The following is a 16121-nucleotide window of genomic DNA, read 5'->3' on the forward strand; positions in this document are numbered from 1 at the left end:
ACTTTTAAGAACATAATCCCAGTCTGTGGATTCATTTTTGCTTTTAACAGTATGATTAATATTTATTAAAGTTTACTTAGTTGAATTTTTATTTATAAACAATTCAATCATATTATTGCCAAAAATTGGCCTTTATGGGTTTCAATTCTTTGAAATTTATGAAGACCTGTTTTATTTCTAAACAAATTACCTACCTCAGTGATTGTTCCTTAAGAGAGGGAAATGAAAGTACATACCTCCCTGGTTGGCTGGAGAATTATCTGCTTGTCATTGTAATCAGCCTAGCTGAGGATTCTATTTAAACTTCCTGTTCTGCACACCATCCTTCCTCCCTACTTCCCCTTTAAGTTACTGAGAGAAGAATGTTAAAATCTTGGTGATGGTGTATTGTCTACCCTTCAGTTTAAGTTTGTTAGTTTTTGATTCATGGTGCTTGAAACTCTAAGTGAATGCACTCTCAGAGTTGTGCTTTTGATGATTTACTGGGATAACATGTCTTTATGATTCGTGGTAACTTTCTGCATCTCAAGACTTACAATGTCTATTGTTAATTTAGCCATCTACTTTTTTTATGATTAGTGCTTTCATGATTTTTCATTTTTTTCATTTTCATTTCATTTTCATCTTTTATTTTTTATACACTCTCATTTTCAGTGTTTTTATAATCTTTACATTTGAAGCTGATTTCTTTCAGACATCAGTCAGGTTGACTTTTTCAATACAATCTGAATCTCTGCACTTTAATTGAAGTACATAATCCATTTATATCTAATAGAATCATAGTATGTTTAGATTTAGCTCTATCAAACTGCTAATTTATTTTCTATTTATCCCATGTTATTTTTCCCTTCCTTATCTTTTTAATGAATCACTCATATTTTATTTTCATGTTTGTTTTGGAGTTATACTTTGTTTTGTATTATAGGGTTGTTAGTTTTTATTTATTGGTTGGTTTAAGGTTTGTTTGGTTTGGGGTTTGGATTTGTTTTTTATTTGTTTGTTTATTATAGGGCCTCACTCTGTAGCCCAAGTATATTTAGAATTCACTATGTGTTGCAGGATAATCTGGACTGCAGCAATATTGCTGCTTTGGCCGCTCTACTCCTGGATTACCACTATACCCAGCATCAATTAGCAACACCCAATACTATATTTTAACGGTTCTTTTGACTTTTTAACTATGCGTATATTTTTTCAAGTAACAAGGGTTAGAATTTCTAAGTAAGATTATTTAGCTAATCACTAATCTAATGAATGTTTTGTTACAAATATAACAGTTTTTGGCTTCAATGTTTCATTTTTAGGCTTTATTTTTAAATTTTGGTTTTTCTACCAACAATCCATATATTCACTCATTATGTCCATATTTTCTTTAAATTCTTTTTTGTTGTTTTGTTGTTTGTTTGTTTGTTTGTTTGTTTTCTAGGCAGGATCTCATTATGTATCCTTTGTTGGTCTGAAATTTTCTGTGTACATCAGGCTAGCCTCAGACTCATAGAGATCTGCTTGTCTTTGCTTCTCAAACTCTAGTATTAAAGGTATGCACCACCATGCCTGGCTTCATTAAAATTCTTAAAGATTCCTATAACATCGATATAAAGACATTACTGCTAATTACAATATTATCTTACCTTAGTACTATGCCTGAGATTTTCCTGGCTGGGGTTCTGTTTTCTGACTTCTCATCCACACTATCATTAACACTGTTTCTATCTTCTAGACACCAAAGATTCTGTGTTTGGGTATATTGTAGGGTCTTCTTGACTTTTCTTCTGGGAAGCAATTTGTTACCAGTCAGTAGGCTTGCTCATTTCAGCTAGGGTATAACCAATCCTGAGACATGACCTTTCTAAGATTCCTACTAAACAAACCTTCTCCTCTACCTAACCAAAACACCTACTTTCATTACTCTACAACCTCATGACCCTTCACTCTGCATTAAGGTCCCCTGAAGCTGTTCTCTGCCAGACTCACAGTCTCCAATCGTTCGTGTATAACCCCAGTCATGTCTGACGTCCTATCTCTTTTTGTGGAGCTTCCTTCTGCCCTCAAATCCTACTTATCTTAATGGCACAACCTTTATTCTTTGCTTAGATCAACTTGGGGATATCACTGTGGACATCGTAGGGTCTACCTTTCTACTAGAAAATGATTCCCTTTTCTCAGAGACAGTCTTTGTTCACTACCTGCTGTCCAACCTCTGCAAACAGTCACTTCATATGTTTTGTCTTATTTTAAGGTTGATGGACAGAGAAACAAGTCATCAAATTCATTGTGCATTTCCACCCTTGTTAATGACCCTTCCTTCCTGCACTCTCTATGACCTAGGCATAACCTTGAGATCTTATAACATGCTCATTGGCACTGTTCACAAGGAAGGAAAGGATAGTTCCTCTACAACTCCCCCTCTTTATCTAATGGAAAACAAGACAAATTGAGAAGTTATTGTACCCCATTCTTCTCAGTGGTGTCAACTCATGGCTTCAGCTTTGGGCAGTAAAGGAGGAAGCACCACTCACTCTATTTTCCCAAATGGGGATATTCCTCAGCATGACCTGTGACTGTGTTTTAGCTAACCATAATCACTTCTGTTTATGAGTACAGCCCAAGAGAATGTTTCGAGAGCAAACACATATTATTCTCCTAAATAGTCACCTTTAAGTCTTTTATTATCATATCATTCATCACATGACTCTTTCCCTTTATACGCCTTAAAATCAAGGATGATTTAAATATGTGACAGATAATGAAACACAGAAAAGATAAATTTGATAAAGGAAATACAAGGTCGATTAATCCAGAAATTTTTGCAGCAAAGACATTTTCACTCTGGGATTTTAAAAATGAGGTGAGGAGGGATAAAGAATTTCTTAAAGAGACTAGCCCCCAGATAAGAATGTGGGCAAGTCCCCAGCACTGTGGATTAACCCAGATGTTTCGTTTAGCTGTAGAGTCAATGTCTCTGTTTCTTTCCCTGGAATAAATACATCAGAGAAGAAAATCAGGCCCTCACTGAATGTATATGATAACTCCTATCCCAACAAAGTACCTTCAACACATATAGATATTTTGGTTTGGCAAAGAACTATGATAGCAAACATATCACAACCATGCTTCTTAATGTTCAGTATAACTAGCATTCTTCTGGGTGGAGCGTTGGAGGAGTTCTGTGATGTTTTTGTTCTCATTCTTTCGGTTCTTTTGGGGGGCCCACCACCCAGCTCCCACATAAATCACACACAGAGGCTTATCCTCAGTTATGAACACCCAATCTTAGCTTGGCTTGCTTCTTGCCAGCATTTGTATCTTGAATTATCCCATCTGTCTTTGGCATTAAGGCTTTTATCTGTTTCTATTCCTGTATACCTTTTCTTTCCTTCTTACTCTGTGTCTGGTCATGTAGCTAGGGAGCTGGCCACAGAAGTCCTCCTCCTTCCTCTCCCGATCCCAAATGCTTTTCTTCTTATCTATCCTCTCTGCCTGCCAGCCCCCCTTATTTCTCAGATGGTTTGGTCAGGCATAATAACACAGCTTGACAGAGTTAAACAAACGTAACATAAATAAAAGTAATGCACCTTAAAATAATATTCCCCAACAAGGAGTCACAAATTCCTGCTTACAAATGAAACTTTGCATGTCTGTTCACACGTCTTTTTTTGTGAAATATAAGCTACAGTCTTATGCATATTTGGCAAATATTGGCAAAACATAGGGAAGCCACAGTATACACAAAATAAGTTTTCAAAGTTTGTTAATGTTGACAAGAAACCATACATAATTTATTAATCTACAGAGATGTTTTAAGTTCTAAACATGATGAGAAGGATTTTTAAATAGCCACAAGTTATTCCAGTAAGTACATCTTTTGGCACAGAAGTTTTCCAAATTGTTACAATGCTAATGACATCATAGTTCTCTGCTTTGCAAATTCTAGCTCTCTCATGTCTGAGATTGCAGAAAAATTCTTCCATACCCTGAAAATGATTCCCCACATGGTCCCCAAAAATACACAGTTGGTTTAATAACAGCAAAGTTATTTGTTCTTTAAGTAATATGGTTTATAATACAAATATCCTAAAACATTTCAAGCAATGCATTTAAAATAATGTTTTGCTAATTATGAGCCAAGCTTTGGTGAAATGCAGCCTACTCTTCCCCACTAGAGCCATGCTAGGCCTGCTGCAGCTATCTAGATCAGTTTCCAACGGGAATACATCAACCAGTGTGAGCTACAGCTAAGAAGAAAAAGATAAGAATGGTCTCAGAGCACAATGAATTTAGCCAGGTCCTTCCAGGCAATTCCTTGAAGAACCACTTTGCCCATCACCAACAAGTCACAGTTTGAAAGGCAACTAGAACTGTAAAGAATTCTTCATACAAATTCTGGAGGCATCACAATCCCTGACTTCAAACTTTACTGCAGAGCTACAGTACTGAAAACAGCATGGTATTGGTATAAAAATAGACAGGGGAACTAATTGAACCAAATCGAAGACACAGATATTAATCCACACATCTACAAACATGATTTTTGGCAAAGAAGCAAAAACCATAAAATGGAAAAAAGTAAGCATATTTAACAAATGGTGCTGGCATAATTGGATATCAACATGTAGAAGAATGAAAATAGATCCATGTCTATCACCATGCACAAAACTCAAGTCCAAATGGAACAAGACCTCAATATGAAACCAGCCACATTGAATCTCATAGAAGAGAAAGTAGGAAGTACACTTGAATGCATTGGCACAGGATACCACTTTCTAAATATAACTCCAGCAGCACAGACATTGAGAGAAACATTAATAAATGGGACCTCCTGAAACTGAAAAGCTTTTGTAAAGCAAAGGACACGGTCAACAAGACAAAATGACAGTCTACAGAATGGGAAAAGATCTTCACCAATCCTACATCAGACAGAGGTCTGATCTCCAAAATCTGCAAAGAACTCAAGAAATTGGTCATCAAAAGAACAAGTAACCCAATTTTTAAAAATGGAATACAGACCTAAACAAAGAACTCTCAACAGAGGAATATAAAATGGCTGAAAGACACTTAAAGAAATGCTCAACGTCCTTATTCATCAGAGAAATGCAAAGCAAAACAGTTCTGAGATTCCATCTTACACCTGTAAAAATGGGCAAGATCAAAAATACTGATAACAACTTATGCTAGAGAGGTTGTGAGGCAAAGGGAATGCTCCTGCATTGCTGGTGGGAGTGAAAACTTTTGAAGCCACTTTAGATTTCAGTATGGAAATTTCTCAGAAAATTAGAAAACAACCTTCCTCAAGACCCGGCAATACCACTTTGGGGTATATATCCAAAGGATTTTCAATCATACCACAAGGACATGTGCTCAACTATGTTCATAGCAGCATTGTTTGTCATAGCCAGAACCTGGAAGCAACCTAAATACCCCTCAACCAAAGAATGGATAAGGAAAATGTGGTGCATTTACACAATGGAGAAATTTACACAATTTCTACACAGCAGAAAAAAATAGTGGCATCTTGAAATTTTTAGGAAAATGGATGGAGCTAGAAAACATCATATTGAGTGAGGTAACCCAGACTCAGAAAGACAATTATCACATGTACTCACTCATAAGTGGTTTTTAAAAATAAAGCAAAGAAAACCAGTCCACAAATCACAATCCCAGAGAACCTAGACAGCAATGAGGACCCTAAGAGAGACATACATGGATCTAATCTACCTGGCAAGTAGAAAAAGGCAACTCCTGAGTAACTTGGGAACATGAAGACCATGGGAGAGAGTTGAAAGGGAGGGGGAAGGCAGGGAGGGGAGCAGAGAAAAATGTATAGCTCAATAAAATCAATTTTAAAAAGAAATAAAGAACTCTAATACAGAAAAAAGAAAATTCTTCATACACCTAAAATGCCAAGAATTGGGTCAAAGGAAATATGGCCTCCATCTTTCATCAACAATCTTCATGAAATCTACTTTCAAAAGATGTCTGTGAAACTTATGAGAACCAGTTGAGTACTGACATTCCATCTACAGTGTTTCAGTTGAATATGATGTTGAATGGATAAGAGGCATCCAGGAGGAAATAAGGAAAGACACTGACATCAAATAACTTAGCTCCAGTTTTTCTGTATATTGAAAATTTAATTGTTCACCCTTTTCTGAGAATATTATAATGATGTGTTAAGTTCTGTTTTAAATACCATTATGTCTGGAATGATGATATATTTCTCTTGTGTAAAACAATGCTGGTAGCAGATAATAATTGACTCTTTAATTGTGCATGTCCCCTGTTTTATTTGGTTGCCTTCATTTGGTTGATAGAAGCTGGCTCTTGAGATATAAAATCTACTAGAGAAAATAAAACTTCAAAAGACATTAGGACTACTAGATAAAATAGAGGCTATTTGATGGATGAAGCAATGACTCTGCGGTTGAGAGCAAAAATGCTCTTACAGAGGACCCAGGTTCAGACCCCAGCATCCACATGGCAAGGCACAATCATCTATAGTTAAAGGTACAGGGCATTCAATATTCTCTTTTGATCTCCAAGGGCACCTGGCAGGCATGTGATACACCTTCATACATGCTAGGAAAACTCTCATACACATAAAATAAATAACTATTTTTAAAGAAAATATAGGACATTCAGCTAAGTTTTACTGTCTTTGATGTCTTTGATGATTTAATTTAATTTAAAAGTATTTAATCGGGTCATGAAATTATATATATCTAAAGCTTATCGTATTATAATTATATATATATATATATGGTATAATTATCATAGTTAGGTTAATATAATCACTAGTCATAGTTACCATTGTGTGTGTGTGGATGTGTGTGTGTGCGTGGGTGCATGCACACTAAGGACATAAAATCTCATCTCATTAAGTGTCTAGTGTTCGATGCATTGCTGTTACCTACAACCGTGATGTTGTTTGCTAGGGAATCAGAACCTTGTCCTCCCATACGTGATAGCATTATGTTCTTTGACTGGCATCTCCTTTCTCACACCCTTCAACTTTTCAGATTGTGCATATAAATGCAATCATACAGCATTTGCATTTGCTTTTACTCTAAAGCCCGTAATTGCAACCATATGGGAACAAATTGTGGGGTTTCTTTCTTTTGCGTGTTGAATACTATTCCACCATGAAGGTGTACCCTACTTTTGTTTATTCATTCATCTGACAGTGGACACTTGTACCTCTGTCTCTAGGCTACTGTGAAACGAAGTTCTTACTTCTTTAAGCTCTAGACCTACGAGAGGGATGGCTGCATTCACACAGACCTTGCTTTGTGTCAACATCAGCAGGGTGTGACTTTCCCTACACCTTTACCGGGACTCTGTTTTCTGTCTCGTTTCCAATAGCTATACTGTGAGTGTGGTGTGGTGCCTCACTATGGTTTTCCTTGCACTTGTATGTCCTTAATAACTGCTGATAGTAATCGTTAAGTGTTCATTAGCCAGTAGAATATCTTCCTTAGAGAAATGTCAATCCACACCCTTTGCCTTAAACATGAACTTCAGATAAACAATAAGTACTTGTCCTGGTTTATACTCACATCATGCAATACGGAGAGTATATGTACTCTGAAAAACATTGTTCGTCTGAAATTTGGTTTTAACTGGATGGCACTCTTTTTGTTTGATAGACATGGAAAAAAACAGCAGTGACAAAAAAGTGAAGACTTGGATGGCTCTAAAACAGTCTTGATACATTTCACAGCTTTGCTGTGAAATAGTTTGGTATATATTGTGGGGGTTTTTGCTGGTGTTCCTGCTTTATTAAAAAAAATTATAATTTCATTTCAAGATCCTCCAGACAAAATCATTTGAGCTTCACAGTCTTTGTGCAACGTTATTGGACTCACTTAATGAAATTATAACTCAAGCAAGGTATTTCATTCTGTTGGAGTAAATGAGCTCAGACGATGAGAACTCGGGGGGAGCAATGCCTTTGTTGTGTTGATCCTTCGCGTTTGGTAGAATGAAGGAGGAGCAGGCACTTCATATTAGAGTTATTTATTGTTCTCTTTGTGTGAACACTATATTGGTGCCTGTCTCTACTGGAAACAACAGCTGTTAACAGGCTCTGAGACGAATTTCAATGTGGTCTCCCCTGGCCTCTGGAAAGCTTGGCTAAAAGGAAAATAGGCTCAGCCTCGGAAGAAAAGAGCACGCTCCATCCTGAGTCTGGTCGCCTGGAGGCTAAGGGCAGTTAAAGCCACCAGTGAGCATTTCATGGGTATCTGCCCTCAGATCAAGGTACAAGTGCAAATGGGAATACGGGTAGAGGCAGGCCACCTCTGTAATAACAGAAAGAGACAAGAGGCAGTGTAGAACACAGTGACCCCCCACTGAAACATCCTGCCCTCGAGTAGGAGAGACTGCAGAGGAGAAGAAAAGACCCCTGCACAGCACAGCAGCCAAGTCCTTCATGGCCAGTGCCCCAAGCAGCTTAAGAGAAGATCAGAAATGGCTCTAATGCTGTATCACAACAAATAAGTGATGGTAGTCCTTTCGTCTGTGGTCCAGATTCATAACAAAAACAGACACAAGGAGAGTGGGGATCCTGAGAGTTCCCTGCACTGATGGAGGCAGAATGACAAGTCTGCAGCCATGATGATCTTCCCTCCTCCCTCGTCCAATCTTTTGGTAATCAGAACATATAAAAGCATTGAGTTTTCCTGAAACTCGATGTCAAAAGTGTATTTTCCTCTTCTTTCTCTTTCCAGACAAAGTAAGCATATTGTCAACCTTCCTCGCTCCCTTCAAGTACCTAAGTCCTGGCACCACAAACACGGAGGATGAAGACAATCTAAGTAAGCAACCCCACTTCTCTTGTGGAGAGGTCCTCACTCAATGCGTATGGGGGTGGGATTGTCTTTCTCTATTGCCTTGTAGCCATAGAAAGGGGACTGGCTGATCTTACCCAGTAGAGGAGACCCTGCTCCCAACTTCAGCAGATCCATCTTCTTCTACAGTTACATCCTTACCCATAGTTCCATGCTCACCTTTAGCCCCACACTCTCCATATTCTCATCATTACTAGAAAACCATCATCACCTGAAATGTGGAGTCCTTACACAGAGTCTAGTCCTCATCTGAAATCCATCTTCACCTTCAAGACCAAACTCACACAAATATTTATCCTCACCCACAGCTGTGTGCCCACATGTAATCCCATCGTTAACACAGTACCAGCATTACCTGCATTCCACCCTGACCGTCGGGTCACCCCGCCTATAGGAACAAATTTATGCCTTCTTCATGGCAGTGCCACCTATACCTAGGATCCTCCCTAATCTGCATCCATCTTCATCTTCAGGATCAAACTCACGCAGAGTCCTATCCTCACCCAGAGTCACCGTGTTCCCCTGGAATACCATCTTCCCTTGCAGTCCCTCATCCCTGTAGCTGAATCTGCACCGCAAGTTCTGTCCTCATTTGGATTCCCACTCTCACTTGCAGTTCTACCCTCAAACTCAAACCCCATCTCTCCTTGCAGTTCCATCTTTACCAGCTACCCCATTCTCATCCACAGTTGGTATGTGTGCGCCTCATTTCTGTCCAGACCTTCATATCTCACCTACCTAGTTACCAACACCAGGAAATCTACCCTTACCTAAAGCCCCAGTCATATCTAACATCCTGACCTCATTTGGAATTCTGTCCTTACCTGGAGTCTCATCGTCATCTTAAAGATAAGAAAATATCAGTAATGTGTGACCAAGAGCCCCAGACAGTGTGGGAAATGAACTAGTTTTCTTAGGCAATCCTCTTTTTCCCTTTTCTTCATTCTCCTAACTGCATAAAAAAATGAATGATTGCAATATCATAGTGTCTCAGAGAATGGACTTTACAGTTCTTTAACAAGAAAAACGATAAATATTGAAACATTTCAAGTGCATGAAGTTAGAGAAGATGCAGCAGCAGCAGAATTAGCTGTCTGATATTAGAGTTGGTTTAGGGAAGGGGTCATATCCATCTCTTCTGCTTAGATCAATAAGGAGAGTTCAGAATAAAAACAAAGAAAGAGAGGAAAGAGAGGGAAGGAGGAGAGAGGAGAAGAAGCAAAAGTGAAAGATTGGAGAGGAGAGGAAAGGAGAGGGGAGGGGAGGAGAGAATTCTGGGGAGAGGAAGGTGAGGTGGAGAGCGGAGGGGAGGGGAAAGGAGAGGAGGGGAGAATTCTGGGAGTGTTTGGCTTGCCCTGTGCTCTTCTCTTACCTGTGGCGTATTGTCAGGCATTTAAAAAGGAGTCCAAACATCCCACAGGAACACCGCTCTGTGCCTTAACATCACCTAACAGATGGGCTTCTTTTACAACTAAAATGAGCTAAGAATGTGCTTGTCGTGGGATGTGAAGGAAGCAAGGAGCTATTGGTGGTTGAGTCAAGCAAAACCACTGGCAGAGATTTCCATGGGAATGGTGTCTGTGTTACCATCAGCCTCTAAGAATCACAGCACATCATTGTGGGCACCCTCTCTCTAGACTATTGTTAATGCTATTAGAAATGACCGTTTCTTCCTTTAATTAGTCACTTTCCCCACTGCTAAATGCCAGCAAACGTGACTTAAGACAGAGAGGGTTTATTTTCACTCATGATCCAAGGGTATCATGGTGGTGAAGTCGTAGCTGCAGAGCATGGTCTGGCTGGTCACATTGTGCCCTCCATTGGGAAGCGGAAAGAAATGAATGCAAGTGTTCAACTTTCTTTTTCCTTCTCACGTCAGGACCTCAGCCCATGGGAAGATGCCACCAATCTAGGGAGGGCTTCCCACCTTCGTTAAGACTAGAAACTCCCTCACACATGTGGCCAAAGTCTTTATCCTAGGGGATCATGTATAGATCCTGTCAGGTTAGCAATGAATAGTAGCCATCATACCTCCCTACCTCACTGCCCAAAAGCAAAGTTGAGAGAGCTCAAAGGTCGGAACCTTGCCAGATGGCCACAACTTTCTACTCAGATCTTTTTTATTTCTAGAGAAGAGGACAGAGGGTGAGGGATAGGGGAAGAAACTGGCTGGGTTTAGACAGGGGTTCTTGACCCAGAATTTCTGGGCTCCCCTCTTAGTAAGGCTTGTGGTTTGAAGCAAAACTTTGACATATCGTTGTGCGTATCCTCTTGGTGATCCAAATTTTAAAAAATTCCCAGATCAGTCAAATTATGGATGACTACCTCAGAAACCTTGGAAAAAGAGGAGTTAAAAGGCATATTGTCTGTGCCAAATTGATTCTGACATGAGAGGAATCTGAATTCTGTTTGCAGCTCTCTCCACCTGGAGCTGCTGGGAAGCCAGCTGAGTCAGGAGAAGAAAACAGCGAGTTACCTAGGGAACTTCTGGAGAGAGAGAAGCAAACGCGTTCTAACTTACAGAAATTCAGGAGCCACTTTTCTATAGTACCTAAAGGCTCAAGATCTTAAAAACCTCAAGACCTTTGTAACGCCACTGCTCTGTCCAGGGGACGCTGAGGAAGTCACACACACACCACCACCACCAACAGCACCACCAGCAGCAGCCGCAACCATAGCAGTCACAGTTGCTGCTGCTGCTGCCCCTGACCAGTTAAGAAAGTAGGAACCTATTTAGGGTCTAGGAATTCTGAAGGCATGCTTACTCTTGGACTTGTGAGCTTACAACTGGGAGTGAGGAGTTACCATCTCAGAAAGTCATAGGGTTGAGGCAAGGTAGGGATATAGAACACAAGGAATGCTCAATTAAGGATGGATGATACTTGTAATTCAAGTTTACTGGCTAATGGAAAGAAATGTATGGATAAAAATAACTTTTAATTGTGTATTATACATTAAAATGCTTTTGAAGTGCTTGGGGAGCCTCATTTTTTGATTAATTTGTGTATATGTGATTGTGTGTGGTTAGGTATGTGGGGGGTATGTGTGTACGTATAAGAGCATGTGACTGAATGCATATGTACGTGGAAGCCAGACAAGCATACTGGATGTTTTCCTCTATCTTTCTCCCTTCACTTTGTTTGGTTTTGTTTTGTGCATTTTGAGATAGTGTCTCTTCACTGAACCTGAAACTCATGTCTCTATCAGACTGTCAAGCAGCCTCTGGAAGCTGCCTTTGTCTATACCCCAGTGTTGGGGTTACAGACACCCATGGCAGCTCCTGACTTTAATATGGGTGGTGGAGACCAAAATGCAGGTCCTCCTGTTTGTATAGCAAGTACTTTACCCACCTGCTCAGACCTCTCTTCCTCTCTAAATGCTGTTAGTTCATTTAGAAAGCTGTTTTTATACAATCATGTTTGATACATATGTCCGTGGTGTGAGTGGTATTCATGTTTACCTCCATATAGGTAGCATGACTGTGTTTGTCATGTATATATAGAGTGTAAGAATTATATTGTGGTAAATGTATATGTTTACATATGGGCGGTGTCTGTGAACATGTGTGTGGAAACATGGGAGAAGAGGAAGTACATATGACCAACCACTATCCCCATGCTTCATGCATTAGCATCCTCTGGATCTGTTGTGTCTGTGCTACTCTAACGTAAAGACAGTTCATGTCTAATCATTTACATGTTTTCAACTGTTCAAGAATGCCTCTCCGCAGCGATCTAGACCCTAGCAATCTGGAATGTATCAAAGGCATTGCCTAGAGCTGTGAACTTTTCCATTTAAAGAAGTTATGCAGAGAGAGAGAGAGAGAGAGAAAGAGAGAGAGAGAAACACAGCCATTACACACACGTGAGGCTCTGCCTATAGAACATTGGTATCTAGGATCCAGTCAGCAATAGGCTGGATCTGAGCTGGGAGACTCATACAATACTGTGTTTTCAAGACATGCCTGCCTTCATCATTCAGTCTGAGAAGGCTTCACCTTGCAACACTGAGAAGCAATGTGTTCCTGTCTACCCGGGTCCCACCCTCTGCTCAGAAGCTGGGATTTGACCCAGATTCGAAGACAACTGAGACCAAGAGTTTCATATTGCTTAATAGAGGACTCTAATAGAGGACATCTCCTTATTGACTGTACCTGCTTTTCCCTGAATTCCATGCACACACATCACAGCATCATGGTTATACATGATGAGCCTTCGAAAATGGCATCTTCTAACAATCTTCTCAAACTGACAAACTTGTACTCACATACACCGGCAAATTCCAGGCTTGTGCTACCTCCTGCATGCTTCAGCTTAAACCTGTCGGTCATGCACCCTACCGTTTAGGCTATCTTCCTGCCCCTTCACACACCAAGCCTTCTCCGCTGTCTGGAGGAAGGACCAGGCTGCCTGCCATTCTGCTGTTGTTAAGCCCTGTCATCTGGGAGGAGCTGTTCTGTTTTTAAAACCAGGACTGCTTGGCAGCCGAATAACCTTCACCAGGAACAATATTATCTCTTCAAATGTAGCGTGGCGCACTGGATGGCTGGCTCTCCAGAGCCCTCCTGACCCGCAGACAAGACAGTGTCATTACCAGTGATGCATACTATCCCAATGATGCCAAGCCATGAGAGGAAGCCGGGTGTACATAATAACCGGGTAGAAGATTCTGGCCAGCAAGGGAGCCAGCAGAGAAGGAGGAGGCACATAAAGAAATCCACAAGCAAGGATGGCTTCTTAGGGAGGATAGCAATATGCTCTCACTTAATAACCGACCTCCACCTTGTCTAACAATTCCTGAATGCTATCAGCCCAGGTCATCAAACTTAATAAATTGCAAATTACAGACTTATTTAGAAAATAAACACATAGCCACAGTTATGACAACATACAATTTTTTCCTTCCTGTCCAAAATGCGGCTTCTTCGTACATTAGACTTTAAACTCAGCATTATAATTGCCGACACATTTTGTCTGGAGAAGAATCCAGGTGTGAGAGAAGCAGAATGGAAATAATTTCATTTTTCATTTTCCTATACACATGCCTTCCTGACTTAGACATTTTCTTTCAGTGCCTGGTGGTCTTCAAATTGCGCGTGATTGTTCTATTACCGTTGCTTATGGTATTTATCTAATGTTGTTTGAAGTTATTTGCTTGCTTTTTTCTCCTCTAATTCCCATGATGGAAAGACACACGTGACTCCCTGAAAAGACCTTATGGGAGTCACAGTTTTGAGATGTCTTCTTCTACAGTGTCTTGAAAAGTGAGGCAATTTGCCACTGTATCAAAGCAGTGCATGTGGTCTCTTTGGGAGCGAGTTTCATCAGGAAAGGTGTTAGGAACCCAAATCAGGAATGTTCTAAGAGGAGAAATGCAAGCTGAGACTCTTACATGTAAGCCATCTGTGGTGGCAGAAGAGTCATTCTGCCACTGCAGAGTTACTGCATCATTCTGCTTCCCTTTCTGCCTCTTCAACATCCCAAGGTAGATCTGATACACTCATGAATATGCACTTGCATATACACACGTATGTGTGACTGTGGTAAGATTTCCTAAGGTCTAGTCTGCTCTCTCGGGCAGTAAGCACATGCTAATTCTACACCCGGTGCCTCCGGGAACACTCAGAGAAAGATATAATACTCAAAGAACCCACTGGGTAAGAAGAACAAGAGCAGGTAGAAAACCCTCACGTCCCCTCACAACCCAGGAATGTACACATACCGCCAATCCAAGAACCCCAGGGCAGGGCTGGGTATTGACAGCAGAAGAGCCACAGTGTTTGCACAGCCCTCTGCGTATATTCGTGGGATACAAGGATCTCCCCACTACTCCCCTAGTGAGTGCCTTCACAAGTAGCTCTTCCAGACTGTGTGTAAGTCAGAGGTTTTTTTTTTTTTTTTGATCTCCTGACTTTTCTAATCTGTCGATTATTATATGTGACAATTGGGTGTATAAAACCTATTAACTAAATGGAGAAAAAAAATGAATATAATTTCCTGGGTCAGAGGAGGGGAGTGGAACATATTTAATGCCTTCTCCACGAAGAGGAAAATACGAATGTGTATGTCAGAGTTAGAGCGATGAAGAGTCCACAGAAAAGGCAGTAAGAAAATGCCTGGATGCACCTTGCTTGATTGCAATTGGATATGAATAGCGGCAGGCAATGCTGGAGTAAAGAAGGGTCCTTCTGTCTCCAATCTTGTCACAAGATGAGTGTTACCTGTGTCTGTGTTGCTCCCATTGGCATAAGGGAAAGCCCAAGAAAAAAGATAGGGCTTGTATCCACATGAATGGATGGACAGGCAGTGCACTCGAGTCGAATAGGCGTGAATGTATGCCTTGTCAAGCAAAGGACAAGACCAGGGAAGTGTTTTGTTCTGCTCTTAGGGAGCCGGTGCTGTTCTTTCGTCCACATTTCTGGGTGGTAAAATCACTATATACCATTCAGCACACCAGAGAAATCAGAACCATTTACCCTTCTCTCTGGTACATCTTTGAGAAACTGGGTATGGACAGATGTAGGAGGCCCTGCACTGACTGCTTCCATGCTGTACTTTAAATGCCGCTGCGGTCGTCTTTTTGCTAAGTCTGACAGATGATTGATAGATAGATAGATAGATAGATAGATAGATAGATAGATAGATAGATAGATGCATGCATGCATATGTACATACATAGATACATGGATAGATAGTAGATATAGATAGATAGATAGATAGATAGATAGATAGATAGATAGATAGATAGATAGATAGATAGATAGATAGATATCCAGGCTGCTCCTGTCCTTCTATCAAATCTGGATGGGAATCCATTAGCTAGCATCATATGTACATAGATGTGTAGATAGATGAATAGATAGATAGATAGACAGATAGATAGATAGATAGATAGATAGATAGATAGATAGATAGATAGATTCATAGAGTCTCTTAATTCACTTTCGCTCAACTGATAAAGCAAATATAAGTAAAATCTTCATTTTTCTGCCATTTAAAGAAATGAAGCTTACACAGAATGAGATGCCTAAGATTCCATGAACAACAAAGGCTTTGTTTGATCTCTCACCTGCTTAACTCTACACCCTGTGAAGTGGGCACTGAACCACCTCAAGTACTAAGGGTCCCAGGACAGAGACCACAGTCTAAGTCTAGCTGGGCTCTGAAGTAGTTGTTGAACTCTGAGGATTAATTAACCAACACTTTTTATATTAGCAATATCACCAAGGGTAATGCCATCCCAGCGAGTCTACCTTGTATCTAAGGGGCCAATGTC

General features: G+C 40.2%; 1 protein-coding gene across 1 annotated transcript in view; it reads left to right on the plus strand.

Annotated features, from left to right (window-relative positions):
- Positions 1-16121, plus strand: part of Adarb2 (adenosine deaminase RNA specific B2 (inactive)) — a 547609-nt gene that overhangs the window by 346659 nt on the left and 184829 nt on the right. The window contains exon 2 of the mRNA XM_085699197.2: positions 8727-8813. Coding sequence (XP_085555323.2) covers positions 8727-8813 — 87 coding nt within the window. The remainder of the gene's footprint in view (positions 1-8726; positions 8814-16121) is intronic.

This window comes from Myodes glareolus, chromosome 14 (genome assembly GCF_982192425.1).
Source record: "Myodes glareolus chromosome 14, mMyoGla1.1, whole genome shotgun sequence".
Classification (NCBI taxonomy): Eukaryota; Metazoa; Chordata; class Mammalia; order Rodentia; family Cricetidae; genus Myodes; species Myodes glareolus.